The sequence below is a fragment of the Oncorhynchus gorbuscha genome, linkage group LG24 (assembly GCF_021184085.1).
Source record: "Oncorhynchus gorbuscha isolate QuinsamMale2020 ecotype Even-year linkage group LG24, OgorEven_v1.0, whole genome shotgun sequence".
NCBI lineage: Eukaryota > Metazoa > Chordata > Actinopteri > Salmoniformes > Salmonidae > Oncorhynchus > Oncorhynchus gorbuscha.
The window spans coordinates 3,353,269-3,374,349 of record NC_060196.1 but is presented as its reverse complement, the minus strand read 5'-3'; the positions used below and the strand labels follow the sequence as shown (position 1 = coordinate 3,374,349).

Sequence of the window (21,081 nt, the reverse complement as noted above, 5' to 3'; positions counted from 1 at the left end):
TCCCCTCCCCTTCCGAGATTTAAAGATGACAACACCTGCAAAATGTGTCCAAATAACAAGTGACGAAAAACCCAAACACCGGAACGGATGCTGCTCGGTATCTCCTTCTCCCCGTTCTGTCATCATAGATCTACCACAGATATATTGGTAGTCTGTCCACGAGAGAATAGAGTAAAACAAGCCTATATTTTGGGTTCTGATGGGGTACAACAGCTGCACTAAGCTCATGAGGCTTTTAGAAGTTATATTCTTCCAGAATCAATGGGTATGTATCATTCATTTAATGGATGTAGTAACTGCAGATTGTCCCTTTTTGAATTGGACAAGCTTGCTTTACCGCAAGGCAGAGGTTGAGTTTGCTGTTGGGTGGGTTCGCAATCGGTTTTTTCTAACGTGTCTTTCCAGCATTTCACCTGTTTCTGTGCTTCCAAAGGGCACAGCAAAGGTTGTTGATATATTGCAGCATACTCCGGTGTGCTTTGAATACATTTTGGATTTTGTAGCAATGTAGGCAGGGCAGTCAGAGTGCGGCTTGAACCGGCAACTCTGAGGGTCAAGCACACTACCACCTGTGCCATAAAGGTCGACCTCTTGACAGGAGCGTAATGCACTCACCTATAGGGCGCCAGAAGTATCAGTAAATGTCCATTCGGATTTCAATACTAATGCTAATTAGCTGTAAGATTACTTGCTACTTGCTGAATGCTTTCATGATGCTAATGATTGGCTGTTAACTGACTTGATGTATGCTACTAAACTAGCATGCTAACGCCTGACTGCTGTCTTTGTTCTCTGTCCACAGAGCAGTTTCCTGGGCAGCGCTACCTTCTCCGTTAGCGACCTGCTGAGGTCAAAGGACGATCAGCTGACCCTCAATCTAAGGTGATTGAACATTGCTCTCTCCTCTTTCTCAACTCTACCTCTCTCCTCTTTCTCAGCTCTACCTCTCTCCTCTTTCTCAGCTCTACCTCTCTCCTCTTTCTCAGCTCTACCTCTCTCCTCTTTCTCAGCTCTACCTCTCTCCTCTTTCTCAGCTCTACCTCTCTCCTCTTTCTCAGCTCTACCTCTCTCCTCTTTCTCAGCTCTACCTCTCTCCTCTTTCTCAGCTCTACCTCTCTCCTCTTTCTCAGCTCTACCTCTCTCCTCTTTCTCAGCTCTACCTCTCTCTTCTTTCTCAACTCAACCTCTCTCCTCTTTCTCAACTCTACCTCTCTCCTCTTTCTCAGCTCTACCTCTCTCCTCTTTCTCAACTCTACCTCTCTCCTCTTTCTCAACTCTACCTCTCTCCTCTTTCTCAACTCTACCTCTCTCCTCTTTCTCAACTCTACCTCTCTCCTCTTTCTCAACTCTACCTCTCTCCTCTTTCTCAACTCTACCTCTCTCCTCTTTCTCAGCTCTCTCCTCTTTCTCTCTACCTCTCTTTCTCAGCTCTACCTCTCTCCTCTTTCTCAGCTCTACCTCTCTCTCTTTCTCAGCTCTACCTCTCTCCTTTCTCAGCTCTACCTCTCTCCTCTTTCTCAGCTCTACCTCTCTCCTCTTTCTCAGCTCTACCTCTCTCCTCTTTCTCAGCTCTACCTCTCTCCTCTTTCTCAGCTCTACCTCTCTCCTCTTTCTCAGCTCTACCTCTCTCCTCTTTCTCAGCTCTACCTCTCTCCTCTTTCTCAGCTCTACCTCTCTCCTCTTTCTCACAGCTCTACCTCTCTCCTCTTTCTCAACTCTACCTCTCTCCTCTTTCTCAAGCTCTACCTCCTCCTCTTTCTCAGCTCTACCTCTCTCCTCTTTCTCAACTCTACCTCTCTCCTCGACCTCTTTCTCAACTCTCTCCTCTTTCTCAGCTCTACCTCTCTCTTCTTTCTCAACTCAACCTCTTTCTCCTCTTTCTCTTGCTCTACCTCTTTCTCCTCTTTCTCAGCTCTACCTCTCTCCTCTTTCTCAACTCTACCTCTCCTCTTTCTCAACTCTACCTCTCTCCTCTTTCTCAACTCTACCTCTTTCTCCTCTTTCTCAACTCGACCTCTCTCCTCTTTCTCAACTCTACCTCTCTCCTCTTTCTCAACTCTACCTCTCTCCTCTTTCTCAACTCTACCTCTCCTCTTTCTCACTTGACCTCTACCTCTCCTCTTCTCAACTCTACCTCTCTCCTCTTTCTCAACTTGACCTCTCTCCTCTTTCTCAACTCTACCTCTACTCTCTCTCCTCTTTCTCAGCTCTACCTCTCTCTTCTTTCTCAACTCAACCTCTCTCCTCTTTCTCGGCTCGACCTCTTTCCTCTTTCTCAACTCGACCTCTTTCTCAACTCGACCTCTCTCCTCTTTCTCAACTCTACCTCTCTCCTCTTTCTCAACTCTACCTCTCCTCTTTCTCGACCTCTCTCCTCTTTCTCAACTCTACCTCTTTCTCATCTCTCCTCTTTCTCAACTCTACCTCTCTCAACTCTTTCTCAGCTCTACCTCTCTCCTCTTTCTCAACTCTACCTCTCTCCTCTTTTTCTCAACTCTCTCCTCTTTCTCAACTCTACCTCTCTCCTCTTTCTCAACTCTACTCTCTCCTCTTTCTCAACTCTACCTCTCTCCTCTTTCTCAACTCTACCTCTCTCCTCTTTCTCAGCTCTACCTCTCTCCTCTTTCTCAACTCTACCTCTCTCCTCTTTCTCAACTCTACCTCTCTCCTCTTTCTCAGCTCTACCTCTCTCCTCTTTCTCAGCTCTACCTCTCTCCTCTTTCTCAGCTCTACTTTCTCTCTCTTCTTTCTCAACTCAACCTCTCTCCTCTTTCTCGGCTCTACCTCTCTCTACCTTTCTCAACTCTACCTCTTTCTCCTCTTTCTCAACTCTACCTCTCTCCTCTTTCTCAACTCTACCCTCTCCTCTTTCTCAACTCTACCTCTCTCCTCTTTCTCAACTCTACCTACCTCTCCTCTTTCTCAACTCTACCTCTCTCCTCTTTCTCAACTCTACCTCTCTCCTCATTCTCAACTCTACCTCTCTCCTCTTTCTCAACTCCTCTCTCCTCTTTCTCTCTCTCTTTCTCAACTCTCTCCTCTTTCTCAACTCTACCTCTTTGCTCTTTCTCAACTCGACCTCTTTCTCAACTCTACCTCTCTCCTTTTCTCAACTCTACCTCTCCTCTTTCTCGACCTCTACCTCTTTCTCAACTCTACCTCTTTCCTCTTTCTCAACTCTGACCTCTTTCCTCTTTCTCAACTCGACCTCTTTCTCAACTCTACCTCTCCTCTTTCTCAACTCTACCTCTCCTCTTTCTCGACCTCTCTCCTCTTTCTCAACTCTACCTCTTTCTCATCTCTCCTCTTTCTCAACTTGACCTCTCTCCTCTTTCTCAACTCTACCTCTTTCTCAGCTCTACCTCTCTCCTCTTTCTCAACTCTACCTCTCCTCTTTCTCGACCTCTCTCCTCTTTCTCAACTCGACCTCTTTCCTCTTTCTCAACTCTACCTCTTTCTCAAACCTCTACCTCTTTCTCAACTCTACCTCTCTCCTCTTTCTCAACTCTACCTCTCCTCTTTCTCGACCTCTCTCCTCTTTCTCAACTCTACCTCTTTCTCATCTCTCCTCTTTCTCAACTTGACCTCTCTCCTCTTTCTCAACTCTACCTCTTTCTCAGCTCTACCTCTCTCCTCTTTCTCAACTCTACCTCTCCTCTTTCTCAGCTCTACCTCTCTCCTCTTTCTCAACTCTACTCTTTCTCTCTACCTCTTTCTCAACTCTATCTTTCCTCTTTCTCTCAACTCTACCTCTCTCCTCTTTCTCAACTCTACTTTCTCTCTCCTCTTTCTCAACTCTACTCTCTTTCTCAACTCTACCTCTCTCCTCTTTCTGCTAAACCTCTTTCCTCTTTCTCAACTCTACCTCTTTCTCAACTCTACCTCTCTCCTCTTTCTCAACTCTACCTCTTTCTCAACTCTCCTCTTTCTCAACTCTACCTCTCCTCTTTCTCGACCTCTCCTCTTTCTCAACTCTACCTCTTTCTCTCTCTCCTCTTTCTCAGCTCTACCTCTCCTCTTTCTCAGCTCTACTCTACCTCTTTCTCACTCTACCTCTCTCTTCTTTCTCAACTCTACCTCTTTCTCCTCTCTCCTCTTTCTCACTCTACCTCTCTCCTCTTTCTCAACTCTACCTCTTTCCTCTTTCTCAGCTCTACCTCTCTCCTCTTTCTCAGCTCTACCTCTCTCCTCTTTCTCAGCTCTACCTCTCTCCTCTTTCTCAGCTCTACCTCCTCTCTCCTCTTTCTCAGCTCTACCTCTCTCCTCTTTCTCAGCTCTACCTCTCTCCTCTTTCTCAGCTCTACCTCTCTCCTCTTTCTCAGCTCTACTTTCTCTCTCCTCTTTCTCAACTCTACCTCTCTCCTCTTTCTCAGCTCTACCTCTCTCCTCTTTCTCAGCTCTACCTCTCTCCTCTTTCTCAACTCTACCTCTCTCCTCTTTCTCAACTCTACCTCTCTCCTCTTTCTCAACTCTACCTCTCTCCTCTTTCTCAACTCTCAACTCTCTCTCCTCTTTCTCAACTCTACCTCTCTCCTCTTTTTCTCAACTCTACCTCTCTCCTCATTCTCAACTCTACCTCTCTCCTCTTTCTCAACTCTACCTCTCTCCTCTTTCTCAACTCGACCTCTCTCCTCTTTCTCAACTCGACCTCTTTGCTCTTTCTCAACTCGACCTCTTTCTCAACTCTACCTCTCTCCTCCTTCTCAACTCTACCTCTCCTCTTTCTCGACCTCTCTCCTCTTTCTCAACTCGACCTCTTTCCTCTTTCTCAACTTGACCTCTTTCCTCTTTCTCAACTCGACCTCTTTCTCAACTCTACCTCTCCTCTTTCTCAACTCTACCTCTCCTCTTTCTCGACCTCTCTCCTCTTTCTCAACTCTACCTCTTTCTCATCTCTCCTCTTTCTCAACTTGACCTCTCTCCTCTTTCTCAACTCTACCTCTTTCTCAGCTCTACCTCTCTCCTCTTTCTCAACTCTACCTCTCCTCTTTCTCGACCTCTCTCCTCTTTCTCAACTCGACCTCTTTCCTCTTTCTCAACTCGACCTCTTTCTCAACTCGACCTCTCTCCTCTTTCTCAACTCTACCTCTCTCCTCTTTCTCAACTCTACCTCTCCTCTTTCTCGACCTCTCCTCTTTCTCAACTCTACCTCTTTCTCATCTCTCCTCTTTCTCAACTGACCTCTCTCCTCTTTCTCAACTCTACCTCTTTCTCAGCTCTACCTCTTCTCCTCTTTCTCAACTCTACCTCTCCTCTTTCTCGACCTCTCTCCTCTTTCTCAACTCTACCTCTTTCTCATCTCTCCTCTTTCTCAACTCTACCTCTCTCCTCTTTCTCAACTCTACCTCTTTCTCAACTCTACCTCTTTCTCAACTCTACCTCTTTCTCAACTCTACCTCTTTCTCAACTCTCTCTTTCTCAACTCTACCTCTCTCCTCTTTCTCAACTCTACCTCTCCTCAACTCAACCTCTCTCTCTTTCTCAACTCGACCTCTTTCCTCTTTCTCAACTTGACCTCTCTCCTCTTTCTCAACTCTACCTCTTTCTCAACTCTACCTCTCCTCTTTCTCAACTCTACCTCTCTCCTCTTTCTCACCTCTCTCCTCTTTCTCAACTCTACCTCTTTCTCATCTGTCCTCTTTCTCAACTCTACCTCTCTCTCCTCTTTCTCAACTCTACCTCTTTCTCAGCTCTACCTCTCTCCTCTTTCTCGACCTCAACTCGACCTCTCTCCTCTTTCTCAACTCGACCTCTTTCCTCTTTCTCAACTCTACCTCTTTCTCAACTCGACCTCTCTCCTCTTTCTCAACTCTCTCTCTCCTCTTTCTCAACTCTACCTCTTTCTTTCTCGACTCTCTCCTCTTTCTCAACTCTACCTCTTTTCTCATCTCTCCTCTTTCTCAACTTGACCTCTCTCCTCTTTCTCAACTCTACCTCTTTCCTCTTTCTCAACTCGACCTCTTTCTCAACTCGACCTCTCTCCTCTTTCTCAACTCTACCTCTCTCCTCTTTCTCAACTCTACCTCTCCTCTTTCTCGACCTCTCTCCTCTTTCTCAACTCTACCTCTTTCTCATCTCTCCTCTTTCTCAGCTCTACCTCTCTCCTCTTTCTCAGCTCTACCTCTCTCCTCTTTCTCAGCTCTACCTCTCTCTTCTTTCTCAGCTCTTCTCAACTCTCCTCTTTCTCAGCTCTACTCTCTCTCCTCTTTCTCAACTCTACCTCTCTCCTCTTTCTCAGCTCTACCTCTCTCCTCTTTCTCAGCTCTACCTCTCTCCTCTTTCTCAGCTCTACCTCTTCTCTCTTTCTCAGCTCTACCTCTCTCCTCTTTCTCAGCTCTACCTCTCTCCTCTTTCTCAGCTCTACCTCTCTCCTCTTTCTCAGCTCTACCTCTCTCCTCTTTCTCAGCTCTACTCTCTCTTCTTTCTCAACTCAACCTCTCCTCTTTCTCAACTCTACCTCTTTCCTCTTTCTTCTTTCTCAACTCGACCTCTTTCTCAACTCGACCTCTCTCCTCTTTCTCAACTCTACTCTCTCCTCTTTCTCAACTCTACTCTCCTCTTTCTCAACTCTACCTCTCTCCTCTTTCTCAACTCTACCTCTCTCCTCTTTCTCAACTCTACCTCTCTCCTCATTCTCAACTCTACCTCTCGCCTCTTTCTCAACTCTACCTCTCTCCTCTTTCTCAACTCGACCTCTCTCCTCTTTCTCAACTCGACCTCTTTGCTCTTTCTCAACTCGACCTCTTTCTCAACTCTACCTCTCTCCTCTTTCTCAACTCTACCTCTCTCCTCTTTCTCGACATCTCTCCTCTTTCTCAACTCGACCTCTTTCCTCTTTCTCAACTTGACCTCTTTCCTCTTTCTCAACTCGACCTCTTTCTCAACTCTACCTCTCCTCTTTCTCAACTCTACCTCTCCTCTTTCTCGACCTCTCTCCTCTTTCTCAACTCTACCTCTTTCTCATCTCTCCTCTTTCTCAACTTGACCTCTCTCCTCTTTCTCAACTCTACCTCTTTCTCAGCTCTACCTCTCTCCTCTTTCTCAACTCTACCTCTCCTCTTTCTCGACCTCTCTCCTCTTTCTCAACTCGACCTCTTTCCTCTTTCTCAACTCGACCTCTTTCTCAACTCGACCTCTCTCCTCTTTCTCAACTCTACCTCTCTCCTCTTTCTCAACTCTACCTCTCCTCTTTCTCGACCTCTCTCCTCTTTCTCAACTCTACCTCTTTCTCATCTCTCCTCTTTCTCAACTTGACCTCTCTCCTCTTTCTCAACTCTACCTCTTTCTCAGCTCTACCTCTCTCCTCTTTCTCAACTCTACCTCTCCTCTTTCTCGACCTCTCTCCTCTTTCTCAACTCTACCTCTTTCTCATCTCTCCTCTTTCTCAACTTGACCTCTCTCCTCTTTCTCAACTCTACCTCTTTCTCAACTCTACCTCTTTCTCAACTCTACCTCTTTCTCAACTCTACCTCTTTCTCAACTCTACCTCTTTCTCAACTCTACCTCTTTCTCAACTCTACCTCTTTCTCAACTCTACCTCTCTCCTCTTTCTCAACTCTACTCAATTTGTAAGTCACTCTGGATAAGAGTGTCTGCTAAATGACTTAAATGTAAATGTAAATGTACCTCTTTCTCAACTCTACCTCTCTCCTCTTTCTCAACTCTACCTCTTTCTCAACTCTACCTCTTTCTCAACTCTACCTCTTTCTCAACTCTCCCTCTTTCTCAACTCTACCTCTTTCTCAACTCTACCTCTCTCCTCTTTCTCAACTCTACCTCTTTCTCAACTCTACCTCTTTCTCAACTCTACCTCTTTCATAACTCTACCTCTTTCTCAACTCTACCTCTCTCCTCATTCTCAACTCTACCTCTCTCAACTCTACCTCTTTCTCAACTCTACCTCTTTCTCAACTCTACCTCTCTCCTCTTTCTCAACTCTACCTCTCTCCTCTTTCTCAACTCTACCTCTTTCTCAATTCTACCTCTTTCCTCTTTCTCAATTCTACCTCTTTCCTCTTTCTCAGCTCTACTCTCTCCTCTTTCTCAGCTCTACTCTCTCTACCTCTTTCTCAGCTCTACCTCTCTCCTCTTTCTCAGCTCTACCTCTCTCTTCTTTCTCAACTCAACCTCTCTCCTCTTTCTCGGCTCTACCTCTCTCCTCTTTCTCAACTCTACCTCTTTCTCAACTCTACCTCTTTCTCAACTCTACCTCTTTCTCAACTCTACCTCTTTCTCAACTCTACCTCTTTCTCAACTCTACCTCTCTCCTCTTTCTCAACTCGACCTCTTTTCCTCTTTCTCAACTCGACCTCTTTCTCAACTCGACCTCTCCTCTTTCTCAACTCTACCTCTCTCCTCTTTCTCAACTCTACCTCTCCTCTTTCTCGACTCTCTCCTCTTTCTCAACTCTACCTCTTTCTCATCTCTCCTCTTTCTCAACTTGACCTCTCTCCTCTTTCTCAACTCTACCTCTTTCTCAGCTCTACCTCTCTCCTCTTTCTCAACTCTACCTCTCCTCTTTCTCGACCTCTCTCCTCTTTCTCAACTCTACCTCTTTCTCATCTCTCCTCTTTCTCAACTTGACCTCTCTCCTCTTTCTCAACTCTACCTCTTTCTCAACTCTACCTCTTTCTCAACTCTACCTCTTTCTCAACTCTACCTCTTTCTCAACTCTACCTCTTTCTCAACTCTACCTCTTTCTCAACTCTACCTCTCCTCTTTCTCAACTCTCCTCTTTCTCAACTCTACTCAATTTGTAAGTCACTCTGGATAAGAGTGTCTCTAAATGACTTAAATGTAAATGTAAATGTACCTCTTCTTTCTCAACTCTACCTCTCTCCTCTTTCTCAACTCTACCTCTTTCTCAACTCTACCTCTTTTTCTCAACTCTACCTCTTTCTCAACTCTACCTCTTTCTCAACTCTACCTCTTTCTCAACTCTACTCGACCTCTCTCCTCTTTCTCAACTCTACCTCTTTCTCAACTCTACCTCTTTCTCAACTCTACCTCTTTCTCAACTCTACCTCTTTCTCAACTCTACCTCTCTCCTCATTCTCAACTCTACCTCTCTCTCAACTCTACCTCTTTCTCAACTCTACCTCTTTCTCAACTCTACCTCTCTCCTCTTTCTCAACTCTACCTCTCTCTCCTTTCTCAACTCTACCTCTTTCTCAATTCTACCTCTTCCTCTTTCTCAATTCTACCTCTTTCCTCTTTCTCAGCTCTACCTCTCTCCTCTTTCTCAGCTCTACCTCTCTCCTCTTTCTCAGCTCTACCTCTCTCCTCTTTCTCAGCTCTACCTCTCTCCTCTTTCTCAGCTCTACCTCTCTCCTCTTTCTCAGCTCTACCTCTCTCTTTCTTTCTCAACCTCTCCTCTTTCTCGGCTCTACCTCTCTCCTCTTTCTCAACTCTACCTCTTTCTCAACTCTACCTCTTTCTCAACTCTACCTCTTTCTCAACTCTACCTCTTTCTCAACTCTACCTCTTTCTCAACTCTACCTCTCTCCTCTTTCTCAACTCTACTCAATTTGTAAGTCACTCTGGATAAGAGTGTCTGCTAAATGACTTAAATGTAAATGTAAATGTACCTCTTTCTCAACTCTACCTCTCTCCTCTTTCTCAACTCTACCTCTTTCTCAACTCTACCTCTTTCTCAACTCTACCTCTCCTCTTTCTCAACTCTACCTCTTTCTCAACTCTACCTCTTTCTCAACTCTACCTCTCTCCTCTTTCTCAACTCTACCTCTCTCTCAACTCAACCTCTTTCTCAACTCTACCTCTCTCCTCTTTCTCAACTCTACCTCTTTCTCAACTCTACCTCTTTCTCAACTCTACCTCTTTCTCAACTCTACCTCTTTCATAACTCTACCTCTTTCTCAACTCTACCTCTCTCCTCATTCTCAACTCTACCTCTCTCAACTCTACCTCTTTCTCAACTCTACCTCTTTCTCAACTCTCTCCTCTTTCTCAACTCTACCTCTTTCTAACTCTACCTCTTTCTCAACTCTACCTCTCTCCTCATTCTCAACTCTACCTCTCTCAACTCTACCTCTTTCTCAACTCTACCTCTTTCTCAACTCTACCTCTCTCCTCTTTCTCAACTCTACCCTCTTTCTCAACTCTACCTCTTCCTCTTTCTCAACTCTACCTCTTTCTCAATTCTACCTCTTTCCTCTTTCTCAACTCTACCTCTCTCAACTCTACCTCTTTCTCAACTCTACCTCTTTCTCAACTCTACCTCTCTCCTCTTTCTCAACTCTACCTCTCCTCTTCTCAACTCTACCTCTTTCTCAACTACCTCTTCCTCTTTCTCAACTCTACCTCTTTCTCAACTCTACCCTCTTTCCTCTTTCTCAATTCTACCTCTTTCCTCTTTCTCAATTCTACCTCTTTCCTCTTTCTCAACTCTACCTCTCCTCTTTCTCAACTCTACCTCTCTCCTCTTTCTCAACTCTACCTCCTTCTCAACTCTACCTCTTTCCTCTTTCTCAACTCTACCTCTCTCCTCTTTCTCAACTCTACCTCTTTCTCAGCTCTACCTCTTTCTCAACTCTACCTCTTTCTCAACTCTACCTCCTTCTCAATTCTACCTCTCTCCTCTTTCTCAACTCTACCTCCTTCTCAATTCTACCTCTTTCCTCTTTCTCAACTCTACCTCTCTCCTCTTTCTCAACTCTACCTCTTTCTCAACTCTACCTCTCTCCTCTTTCTCAACTCTACCTCTTTCTCAGCTCTACCTCTTTCTCAACTCTACCTCTTTCTCAACTCTACCTCTCTCCTCTTTCTCAACTCTACCTCTTCTCTCTCTTTACCTCTCTCCTCTTTCTCAACTCTACCCTCTTTCTCAACTCAACCTCTTTCTCAACTCTACCTCTCTCCTCTTTCTCAACTCTACCTCTCTCCTCTTTCTCTACTCTACCTCTCTCCTCTTTCTCAACTCTACCTCTCTCTCAACTCAACCTCTTTCTCAACTCTACCTCTCTCCTCTTTCTCAACTCTACCTCCTTCTCAACTCTACCTCTTTCCTCTTTCTCAACTCTACCTCTCTCCTCTTTTCTCAACTCTACCTCCTTCTCAACTCTACCTCTCTCCTCTTTCTCAACTCTACCTCTTTCTCAGCTCTACCTCTTTCTCAACTCTACCTCTTTCTCAACTCTACCTCTCTCCTCTTTCTCAACTCTACCTCTTTCTCTACTCTACCTCTCTCCTCTTTCTCAACTCTACCTCTTCTCAACTCAACCTCTTTCTCAACTCTACCTCTCTCCTCTTTCTCAACTCTACCTCTCTCTCTCTTTCTCAACTCTACCTCTCTCCTCTTTCTCAACTCTACCTCTCTCCTCTTTCTCAACTCTACCTCTCTCCTCTTTCTCAGCTCTACAACTCTCCTCTTTCTCAGCTCTACCTCTCCTCTCTCCTCTTTCTCAGCTCTACCTCTCTCCTCTTTCTCAACTCTACCTCTTTCTCAACTCTCTCCTCTTTCTCAACTCTACCTCTCTCCTCTTTCTCAGCTCTACTCTCCTCTTTCTCAACTCTACCTCTCTCCTCTTTCTCAACTCTACCTCTTCCTTTCTCTCCTCTTTCTCAACTCGACCTCTTTCCTCTTTCTCAACTCTACCTCTTTCTCAACTCTACCTCTCCTCTTTCTCTACCTCTCTCCTCTTTCTCAACTCTACCTCTTTCTCATCTCTCCTCTTTCTCAACTTGACCTCTTTCTCTTTCTCAACTCTACCTCTTTCTCAGCTCTACCCTCCTTTCTCTCCTCTTTCTGAACTCTACCTCTCCTCTTTCTCGACCTCTCTCCTCTTTCTCAACTCGACCTCTTTCCTCTTTCTCAACTCGACCTCTTTCTCAACTCGACCTCTCTCCTCTTTCTGAACTCTACCTCTCTCTCAGCTCTACCCCTCTCCTCTTTCTCAACTCTACCTCTCCTCTTCTCGACCTCTCTCCTCTTTCTCAACTCTACCTCTTTCTCATCTCTCCTCTTTCTCAACTTGACCTCTCTCCTCTTTCTCAACTCTACCTCTTTCTCAGCTCTACCTCTCTCCTCTTTCTCAACTCTACCTCTCCTTTCTCGACCTCTCTCCTCTTTCTCAACTCTACCTCTTTCTCATCTCTCCTCTTTCTCAACTTGACCTCTCTCCTCTTTCTCAACTCTACCTCTTTCTCAACTCTACCTCTTTCTCAACTCTACCTCTTTCTCAACTCTACCTCTTTCTCAACTCTACCTCTTTCTCATCTCTCCTCTTTCTCAACTTGACCTCTCTCCTCTTTCTCAACTCTACCTCTTTCTCAACTCTACCTCTTTCTTAACTCTACCTCTCTCCTCTTTCTCAACTCTACCTCTTTCTCAACTCTACCTCTCTCCTCTTTCTCAACTCTACCTCTTTCTCAACTCTACCTCTTTCTCAACTCTACCTCTTTCTCAACTCTACCTCTTTCTCAACTCTACCTCTTTCTCAACTCTACCTCTTTCTCAACTCTACCTCTTTCTCAACTCTACCTCTTTCATAACTCTACCTCTTTCTCAACTCTACCTCTCTCCTCATTCTCAACTCTACCTCTCTCAACTCTACCTCTTTCTCAACTCTACCTCTTTCTCAACTCTACCTCTCTCCTCTTTCTCAACTCTACCTCTCTCCTCTTTCTCAACTCTACCTCTTTCTCAATTCTACCTCTTTCCTCTTTCTCAACTCTACCTCTCTCAACTCTACCTCTTTCTCAACTCTACCTCTTTCTCAACTCTACCTCTCTCCTCTTTCTCAACTCTACCTCTCTCCTCTTTCTCAACTCTACCTCTTTCTCAATTCTACCTCTTTCCTCTTTCTCAACTCTACCTCTTTCTCAATTCTACCTCTTTCCTCTTTCTCAATTCTACCTCTTTCCTCTTTCTCAACTCTACCTCTTTCCTCTTTCTCAACTCTACCTCTCCTCTTTCTCAACTCTACCTCTCTCTCCTCTTTCTCAACTCTACCTCTTCTCAACTCTACCTCTTTCCTCTTTCTCAACTCTACCTCTCTCCTCTTTCTCAACTCTACCTCTTTCTCTCTACCTCTTTCTCAACTCTACCTCTTTCTCAACTCTAACCTACCTCTTCTCAATTCTACCTCTCTCCTCTTTCTCAACTCTACCTCCTTCTCAATTCTACCTCTTTCCTCTTTCTCAACTCTACCTCTCTCCTCTTTCTCAACTCTACCTCCTTCTCAACTCTACCTCTCTCTCCTCTTTCTCAACTCTACCTCTTTCTCAGCTCTACCTCTTTCTCAACTCTACCTCTTTCTCAACTCTACCTCTCTCCTCTTTCTCAACTCTACCTCTTTCTCTACTCTACCTCTCTCCTCTTTCTCAACTCTACCTCTCTCTCAACTCAACCTCTTTCTCAACTCTACCTCTCTCCTCTTTCTCAACTCTACCTCTCTCCTCTTTCTCAACTCTACCTCTCTCCTCTTTCTCAACTCTACCTCTCTCCTCTTTCTCAGCTCTACCTCTCTCCTCTTTCTCAGCTCTACCTCTCTCCTCTTTCTCAGCTCTACCTCTCTCCTCTTTCTCAGCTCTACCTCTCTCTTCTTTCTCAACTCTACCTCTCTCCTCTTTCTCAGCTCTACCTCTCTCCTCTTTCTCAGCTCTACCTCTCTCCTCTTTCTCAACTCTACCTCTCTCCTCTTTCTCAACTCTACCTCTCTCCTCTTTCTCAACTCGACCTCTTTCCTCTTTCTCAACTCGACCTCTTTCTCAACTCTACCTCTCCTCTTTCTCTACCTCTCTCCTCTTTCTCAACTCTACCTCTTTCTCATCTCTCCTCTTTCTCAACTTGACCTCTCTCCTCTTTCTCAACTCTACCTCTTTCTCAGCTCTACCTCTCTCCTCTTTCTGAACTCTACCTCTCCTCTTTCTCGACCTCTCTCCTCTTTCTCAACTCGACCTCTTTCCTCTTTCTCAACTCGACCTCTTTCTCAACTCGACCTCTCTCCTCTTTCTGAACTCTACCTCTCTCTCAGCTCTACCCCTCTCCTCTTTCTCAACTCTACCTCTCCTCTTTCTCGACCTCTCTCCTCTTTCTCAACTCTACCTCTTTCTCATCTCTCCTCTTTCTCAACTTGACCTCTCTCCTCTTTCTCAACTCTACCTCTTTCTCAGCTCTACCTCTCTCCTCTTTCTCAACTCTACCTCTCCTCTTTCTCGACCTCTCTCCTCTTTCTCAACTCTACCTCTTTCTCATCTCTCCTCTTTCTCAACTTGACCTCTCTCCTCTTTCTCAACTCTACCTCTTTCTCAACTCTACCTCTTTCTCAACTCTACCTCTTTCTCAACTCTACCTCTTTCTCAACTCTACCTCTTTCTCATCTCTCCTCTTTCTCAACTTGACCTCTCTCCTCTTTCTCAACTCTACCTCTTTCTCAACTCTACCTCTTTCTTAACTCTACCTCTCTCCTCTTTCTCAACTCTACCTCTTTCTCAACTCTACCTCTCTCCTCTTTCTCAACTCTACCTCTTTCTCAACTCTACCTCTTTCTCAACTCTACCTCTTTCTCAACTCTACCTCTTTCTCAACTCTACCTCTTTCTCAACTCTATCTCTTTCTCAACTCTACCTCTTTCCTCTTTCTCAACTCTACCTCTCTCCTCTTTCTCAATTCTACCTCTCCTCTTTCTCAACTCCTTTCTCTTTCTTTCTTTATTCATTTATTTCTCAACTCTCAGACCCTGAATGCCTTTGCACCACTCTTAATGGTTTTCTTTGATCGGTAATTGATGGTTGAAGGCCAGTGCTGATCTCTTTGCGCTCTTGTTTTTTTCCCTCCTATCCGTTGGAGGTTAAAGTCAAATCTTTTAGAATAGATGTGGGTGGCTGTATTTTCTACACATGGACTTAAAGTAAGACTAACTCTTCAATAGAACTTGTTTTTATCTCTTGATCATACCTTTTAACTGATCTTGTCTGTTTCCTTGTCCTGACAATTGGAGGCTGGTGTTATTCTTTTTCTATCCACAGGCTTTAAAGTAAGACTAACTCTTCAGTTGTTGGACCTTCAAACGCCTGTATTTTTCTGTATAGTGTTATATAAAGGGCCTTAGCAACCATGGTATTGGAATGATGCAAGTAGTTGTCTGCCCTATTTGCCAGACAACCCAGGACTAGACAATGCACAGTTTTGTTAGCTGGTCAATTACATGGTATCATAGGGCAGGGCAAGTTATCTGGCTGTGTGTGGGGGTGGATCTAGAATTTCTGGGCTGGCGGAGGGAAACGGAAAGAAGTTTGCATTTAGAATGTGGAAGTGTGCGTAGAGGTGTGGTAGGGCAAAGAGATTGAGAGAGCGATTAAAAGAGACTGACGGAGAGACAGACAGAGAGTAAATAGTCAGAGACAAAGGATAAAGAACGAGAGAGCGAGAGAGAACACCTGGAGGATGATGGGAGGTCAGAGAGGTAGTTCCCATGGGAATAAAGACACCTGTTAGAGCATAGAACAGAGCATAGAACACCCCCATACCAAACATGCATGTGTGTCATGGGGATGAGAAAAAAAAAGCTGGTGAGAAAAGAAAGTCAACAGTCTAGCTACTGAGATGCAATTATAAGCCTGGCTTGGCTGCTACTGCAGCTACTGTTGCTGCTCCTGCTACTGCTGCTACTGCTGCTGCTACTGCTGCTACTTCAGCATAATCAGACAGACTGTGGGTGTTTCACTGAAAATGGGTTTATTTCTCAGTCTCTTTGGCTCCTCTGTCTGCCCTTTTTCACTCTCTCTTTTTCTCTTCTGTCGTTCTTTTGCCTCGCTCCGTTATTCTTTCTCATTTCCTGAAGGTGAGCACGGGTCCCTGGCCATAATTGTCACTGGTATGATTGACAGCGCTACTCGCTGCCACGAGGGAGGGAGATTGTGCAGCTGGCGTGTGTGTGTGTGTGTGTACATGTCTGTGTGTCTGTCTTTCTATACATCTGTCTTTCTGTGCAACAAGATCTCACAGTTTGGCTAATTTGACTTCAGATTCCGACGTTTGACAATGTTTGTCCAAACGTCATATTTCGAAGTTGCTTCAAATGTCAAATGTTGACGTGTTTTGAACAGTCTGAGTTGCTCCGCTGCTATCGGCAGGGCCTTGCGGCTGGTTAAGTTTAGGCATTAATTCCAAATGGTTAAGTTAAGAGGTTAATAGTTCAGGTTTGGGATAGGGTTAAAACAAAAACAACTCCATGGTTAAGTTTAGCCATTAATTCAGAATTGTTAAGGTTTGGGAGAGCCCATCAGCCACCACCACCGTTCACAACGCCCAAGCAGACTTGATGGTAATAGTGTTCACTGTTGCCCCTAGTGCCCGGTTTTGAAGGCATCTCCCGGCGTCCTGGGTACCTGGAGTGATGTCTAATTTTGAAGTGGATCTTGAGTGACCTGGCTGGTGTGTGTGTGTGTGTGTGTGAGCTTGTGTGTGAGCTTGTGTCTGAGCGCGTCTGCAAACAAACACCAGCCAAGGCCCAATGATTGATCCGTTTGATAATGCTGATTCTGATGAAAGGAGGGACGTCATAGTGGTGCTTTTTACAAGCTAAAAGGATACTCTGTGGCAATGTGTTCCCGTAAAGTGGAGGGAGAACATTGACTGTGTTGTCTTAGTGTTTGGCCCACCGAGTTGCGAGCACACACACACACACACCCTGCGGAGTGTCATTTTCCAATTGCACTGAACGAGGGATGAAAGAACACACACAACCTAGGAAAGTTCCTTTAATCCCCAACCGAAAGAGAGACTGGGCAACAACTGGGGGCTTATCTACACTACCCTGTAAATTGAATTTGAGTCTGTTGTGGTGGTGGAGGCCTATCGGTGTATGGGTTGGAGGTTTTGGGATGTTCTTTGTGGCGATTTTACCTCTCAAGCTTAAAACTCTCTCAAATTACAACTTTTGACAGAGTTTAGAAATATCAGTGTTACTTTCTTCATCCCCGGGATGATCTCGCAATGGTCAACTTTAGGAGGAAGTCATTTTATTTGGTCAACAGTTACGCCCTTGAGGATGTGGTGGTAATGTTGGTGGTCAATGCAGAATGGCCCACAGCTGAAAGTCTATTCTGTACAGTGGAATACAAGGCTACTACTGTAGTCCTCTGGAGACCTAATGCCTTGTTATACCAGTCAGGTGGTGTTATGTTGTTGTCTGATAGGATGGCCCAGATTCTTGTTTCCTCATGTCTCCCTATGGAAATATACTCTTGGGCACGCATACTCTCATTTGCATCTCTCACACTCTCTCTCGTTCTCACGTTCTCTCACGCGCTCTCTCTCACACTCTCTCTCGTTCTCACGCTCTCTCACGCGCTCTCTCTCGCGCTCTCTCTCCAATATGCTGTTTGGTTTGGTAGCTCATCCACCGAGGAGGGATTTTCAAAGGCGAAAGCAGCCATGAGTCTTTGTGATCCATCCTCTGTTGTTGGGTTCAAGCCAGTGATTCAGATGTTCTCCTACTCTCCAATCCGCTCAAAGACAACAGCGCTGGTTTCGATTATGAGAACAGAGAACAGCAGGCATATGTATTCTACAGCTTGTTAAGAGGAGTCTACAGTTTGCTGTATGGAGGGTTATTGTCAAGCAATAGCTCAGTTCGCTAACTACCTTTCTCTACTGAGAGAAACTGGACAAACTTTCTTTCAGAAGACAGAACAGTTGTTCTCCCCTCAGAGCTGTTTGAAACCAGCTCGCCATTGACGTAGTTCTCGTCTTAATAGGGTCTGGATTTACACGGGGTCCTTAAGCAAATATATATGTGAAATTGGTATTTGATGTTTGACCGGGGGAGTTTGTTCTTCCCTTCCACTTCTATGAAGTTCACCACCTAAGGGACATGTTTTTAGAGACAGGAGAAGTCTACACTATTGAATTTGAACTTCAGGCTCTCAAATCCTAAGGCTTCTTATTTCACACTCATTACTTCTTCATTTCATCTCTCGCTCTACTCTACCTCTCTACCTCTCTACCTCTCTACCTCTCTACCTCTCTACCTCTCTACCTCTCTACCTCTCTACCTCTCTACCTCTCTACCTCTCTTTCTCTCTACCTCTCTACCTCTCTACCTCTCTACCTCTCTACCTCTCTACCTCTCTTTCTCTCTACCTCTCTACCTCTCTACCTCTCTACCTCTCTACCTCTCTACCTCTCTACCTCTCTACCTCTCTACCTCTCTACCTCTCTACCTCTCTTTCTCTCTTTCTCTCTACCTCTCTACCTCTCTACCTCTCTACCTCTCTTTCTCTCTCTCTACCTCTCTACCTCTCTACCCTCTACCTCTCTACCTCTCTACCTCTCTACCTCTCTTTCTCTCTACCCTCTCTCTACCTCTCTACCTCTCTACCTCTCTCTTCTCTCTACCTCTCTACCTCTCTACCCTCTACCTCTCTACCTCTCTACCTCTCTACCTCTCTACCTCTCTTTCTCTCTACCTCTCTACCTCTCTACTTTCTCTCTACCTCTCTACCTCTCTTTCTCTCTCCTCTCTACCTCTCTACCTCTCTACCTCTCTACCTCTCTACCTCTCTTTCTCTCTACCTCTCTACCTCTCTACCTCTCTTTCTCTCTACCTCTCTACCTCTCTTTCTCTCTACCTATCTTTCTCTCTACCTCTCTACCTCTACCTCTCTACCTCTCTTTCTCTCTACCTCTCTACCTCCTACCTCTCTACCTCTCTTTCTCTCTACCTCTCTACCTCTCTACCCTCTACCTCTCTACCTCTCTTTCTCTCTGCCTCTCTACCTCTCTACCTCTCTACCTCTCTACCTCTCTTTCTCTCTACCTCTCTACCCTCTACCTCTCTTTCTCTCTACCTCTCTACCTCTCTACCTCTCTACCTCTCTACCTCTCTTTCTCTCTACCTCTCTACCTCTCTACCTCTCTACCTCTCTTTCTCTCTACCTCTCTACCTCTCTACCTCTCTACCTCTCTACCTCTCTTTCTCTCTGCCTCTCTACCTCTCTACCTCTCTACCTCTCTACCTCTCTCTCTCTACCTCTCTACCTCTCTACCTCTCTACCTCTCTACCTCTACTCTCTACCTCTCTTTCTCTCTACCTCTCTACCTCTCTACCTCTCTACCTCTCTACCTCTCTTTCTCTCTACCTCTCTTTCTCTCTACCTCTCTACCTCTCTACCTCTCTACCTCTCTACCTCTCTACCTCTCTTTCTCTCTTTCTCTCTCCCAGCCTCAGCAAATGGAAGGACTTTAATGTCAGGCTTGTTGGAATGTTTGTCACAAGTCGTTTGTTTGGCCCCCAGTCAGAACTGGGAGCGCATCCAGGTTGGATTTGGGTCACTTTTCTTTTTGACAGTGTCAGGTCCACTGACTTTGAAGGTCATTAACAGAGTGCCTTGTGAGGACCTGACTCCTCCCTGACTCCTCCCTGTCTCCTCCCTGTCTCCTCCCTGTCTCCTCCCTGTCTCCTCCCTGTCTCCTCCCTGTCCCCTCCCTGTCTCCTCCCTGTCTCCTGCCTGTCTCCTCCCTGTCTCCTCCCTGTCTCCTCCCTGTCTCCTCCCTGTCTCCTGCCTGTCTCCTCCCTGTCTCCACAAACCACTGACGTGATGGCGAGAGCAACTCACAATACAGCGTGCTGAGTGCACAAGCACAACAATGATTTAAAGGGATGAGCTGGATGACCTGTGGGTTTTGACCACGGTAAATACAGTGGGGACACTCTCTCACTTTGGATTTATCCCTTTAAAGGGATGACCTGTGGGTTTTGACCACGGTAAATACAGTGGGGACACTCTCTCACTTTGGATTTATCCCTTTAAAGGGATGACCTGTGGGTTTTGACCACAGTAAATACAGTGGGGACACTCTCTCACTTTGGATTTATCCCTTTAAAGGGATGGGTTGGTTGATTTAGTGTCCTAGCCAGGGCGAACACAGCAAAAACTCCTTAGTTCTGGACTGAATGGATTTGCTTTGTTCTAGCTGTGGTGAACATGAGAAAGCCATATACTTCTGTTTGACGAGAAATGCAGTCTACAGCTTTGAGTGAAATGAAAACAACTTTCCATTCAAACGGTCGAGTTCGACTCGACCAGGTTCTATAGAAGCCATATTTCACCCATTCTTTAAAAGCATAGCAGTGAATCGAAACCTTGATGAATTCTGTTTTCCTAAAGGAGTAGAAAGGAGTAGATGGCTTGTAAAGAAAGTCAAACTGATTCGATGATTAACGGAGTCACACGATACCGGAAGTACTTGTGGACCAAATGGAGGTCGAAAGTCGTCACAAAATACATTCTCGTTGACATTGTCGTCTTTTGTGACGACTAACTTGAGCTCGGTAAGGTTTTTATTCGATCCAAACTTTCTAGCACACAGTTAGTTTGACCATGTAACTGTGTTTGACTGCCAGTGCATCTGTGTCCCCATTCTTTTCTCACCTAAAGCCTTGCTCTCGGGCACCTCAGCCACACCTCCCTCTTGTCCTCGTCTCCACACAACAACAACAGCCTTTTTGACAAGCTCCCCTTACAAATGATTTGTGTTGTACCTTAACAACACTGCTCCTTCTGTCGCCATTGACAACCCCTGTGACACACACACACACACACACACTGAGGCACTTATGGCATTTTGATGTATGGTGATTTCTTCCCCCATCCCAGACCACTTAATCGGTTGTTAGTGCCAGGCTGGAAAGCGGAAGTCGTATGACCTTTGACCCATAACACGTTGTAGCATTGTACTTAATCACTTCCTGTCTGTATGTTACCATAGGTTCAGGCTTCTGTGTATGATGGTGATAGTTCAATCACCGTCATTACTCTTCAGGGGCTTCCAGGAACCGTGCTTTGGTCTAAACGGCCATTTAGATTAGATGAAGTTCGATATCAGACTTCTCCTGGCTAAGCTCATATGTTCAGTTGACTGCTATAGTTTATGTATGCTGTCCATAGCAGTGTAAGGTTGGATCTTCTCTTTTTAAGTTGTTTCTAAAGAGGCGATTTGTAATGCACTTCCTGTGTTCATAGTTTGTAGAACTTTGGTCATAGATATTGTTGTTTCAAAAGCGAGAACCAGGTTGAAAATGGCCAAGGTCAGCTTCCTGTGAAGACCTGATGTAG

The 21,081-nt window shown here is 45.2% G+C and overlaps 1 protein-coding gene across 7 annotated transcripts in view; it reads left to right on the top strand.

Annotated features, from left to right (window-relative positions):
- LOC124012699 (type II inositol 3,4-bisphosphate 4-phosphatase-like) overlaps positions 1–21,081 on the top strand; it is a 235,042-nt gene that overhangs the window by 81,998 nt on the left and 131,963 nt on the right. For all 7 annotated transcript variants that reach the window (XM_046326580.1, XM_046326579.1, XM_046326581.1 and 4 more), the window contains one exon: positions 803–882. In XM_046326580.1, coding sequence (XP_046182536.1) covers positions 803–882 — 80 coding nt within the window. The remainder of the gene's footprint in view (positions 1–802; positions 883–21,081) is intronic.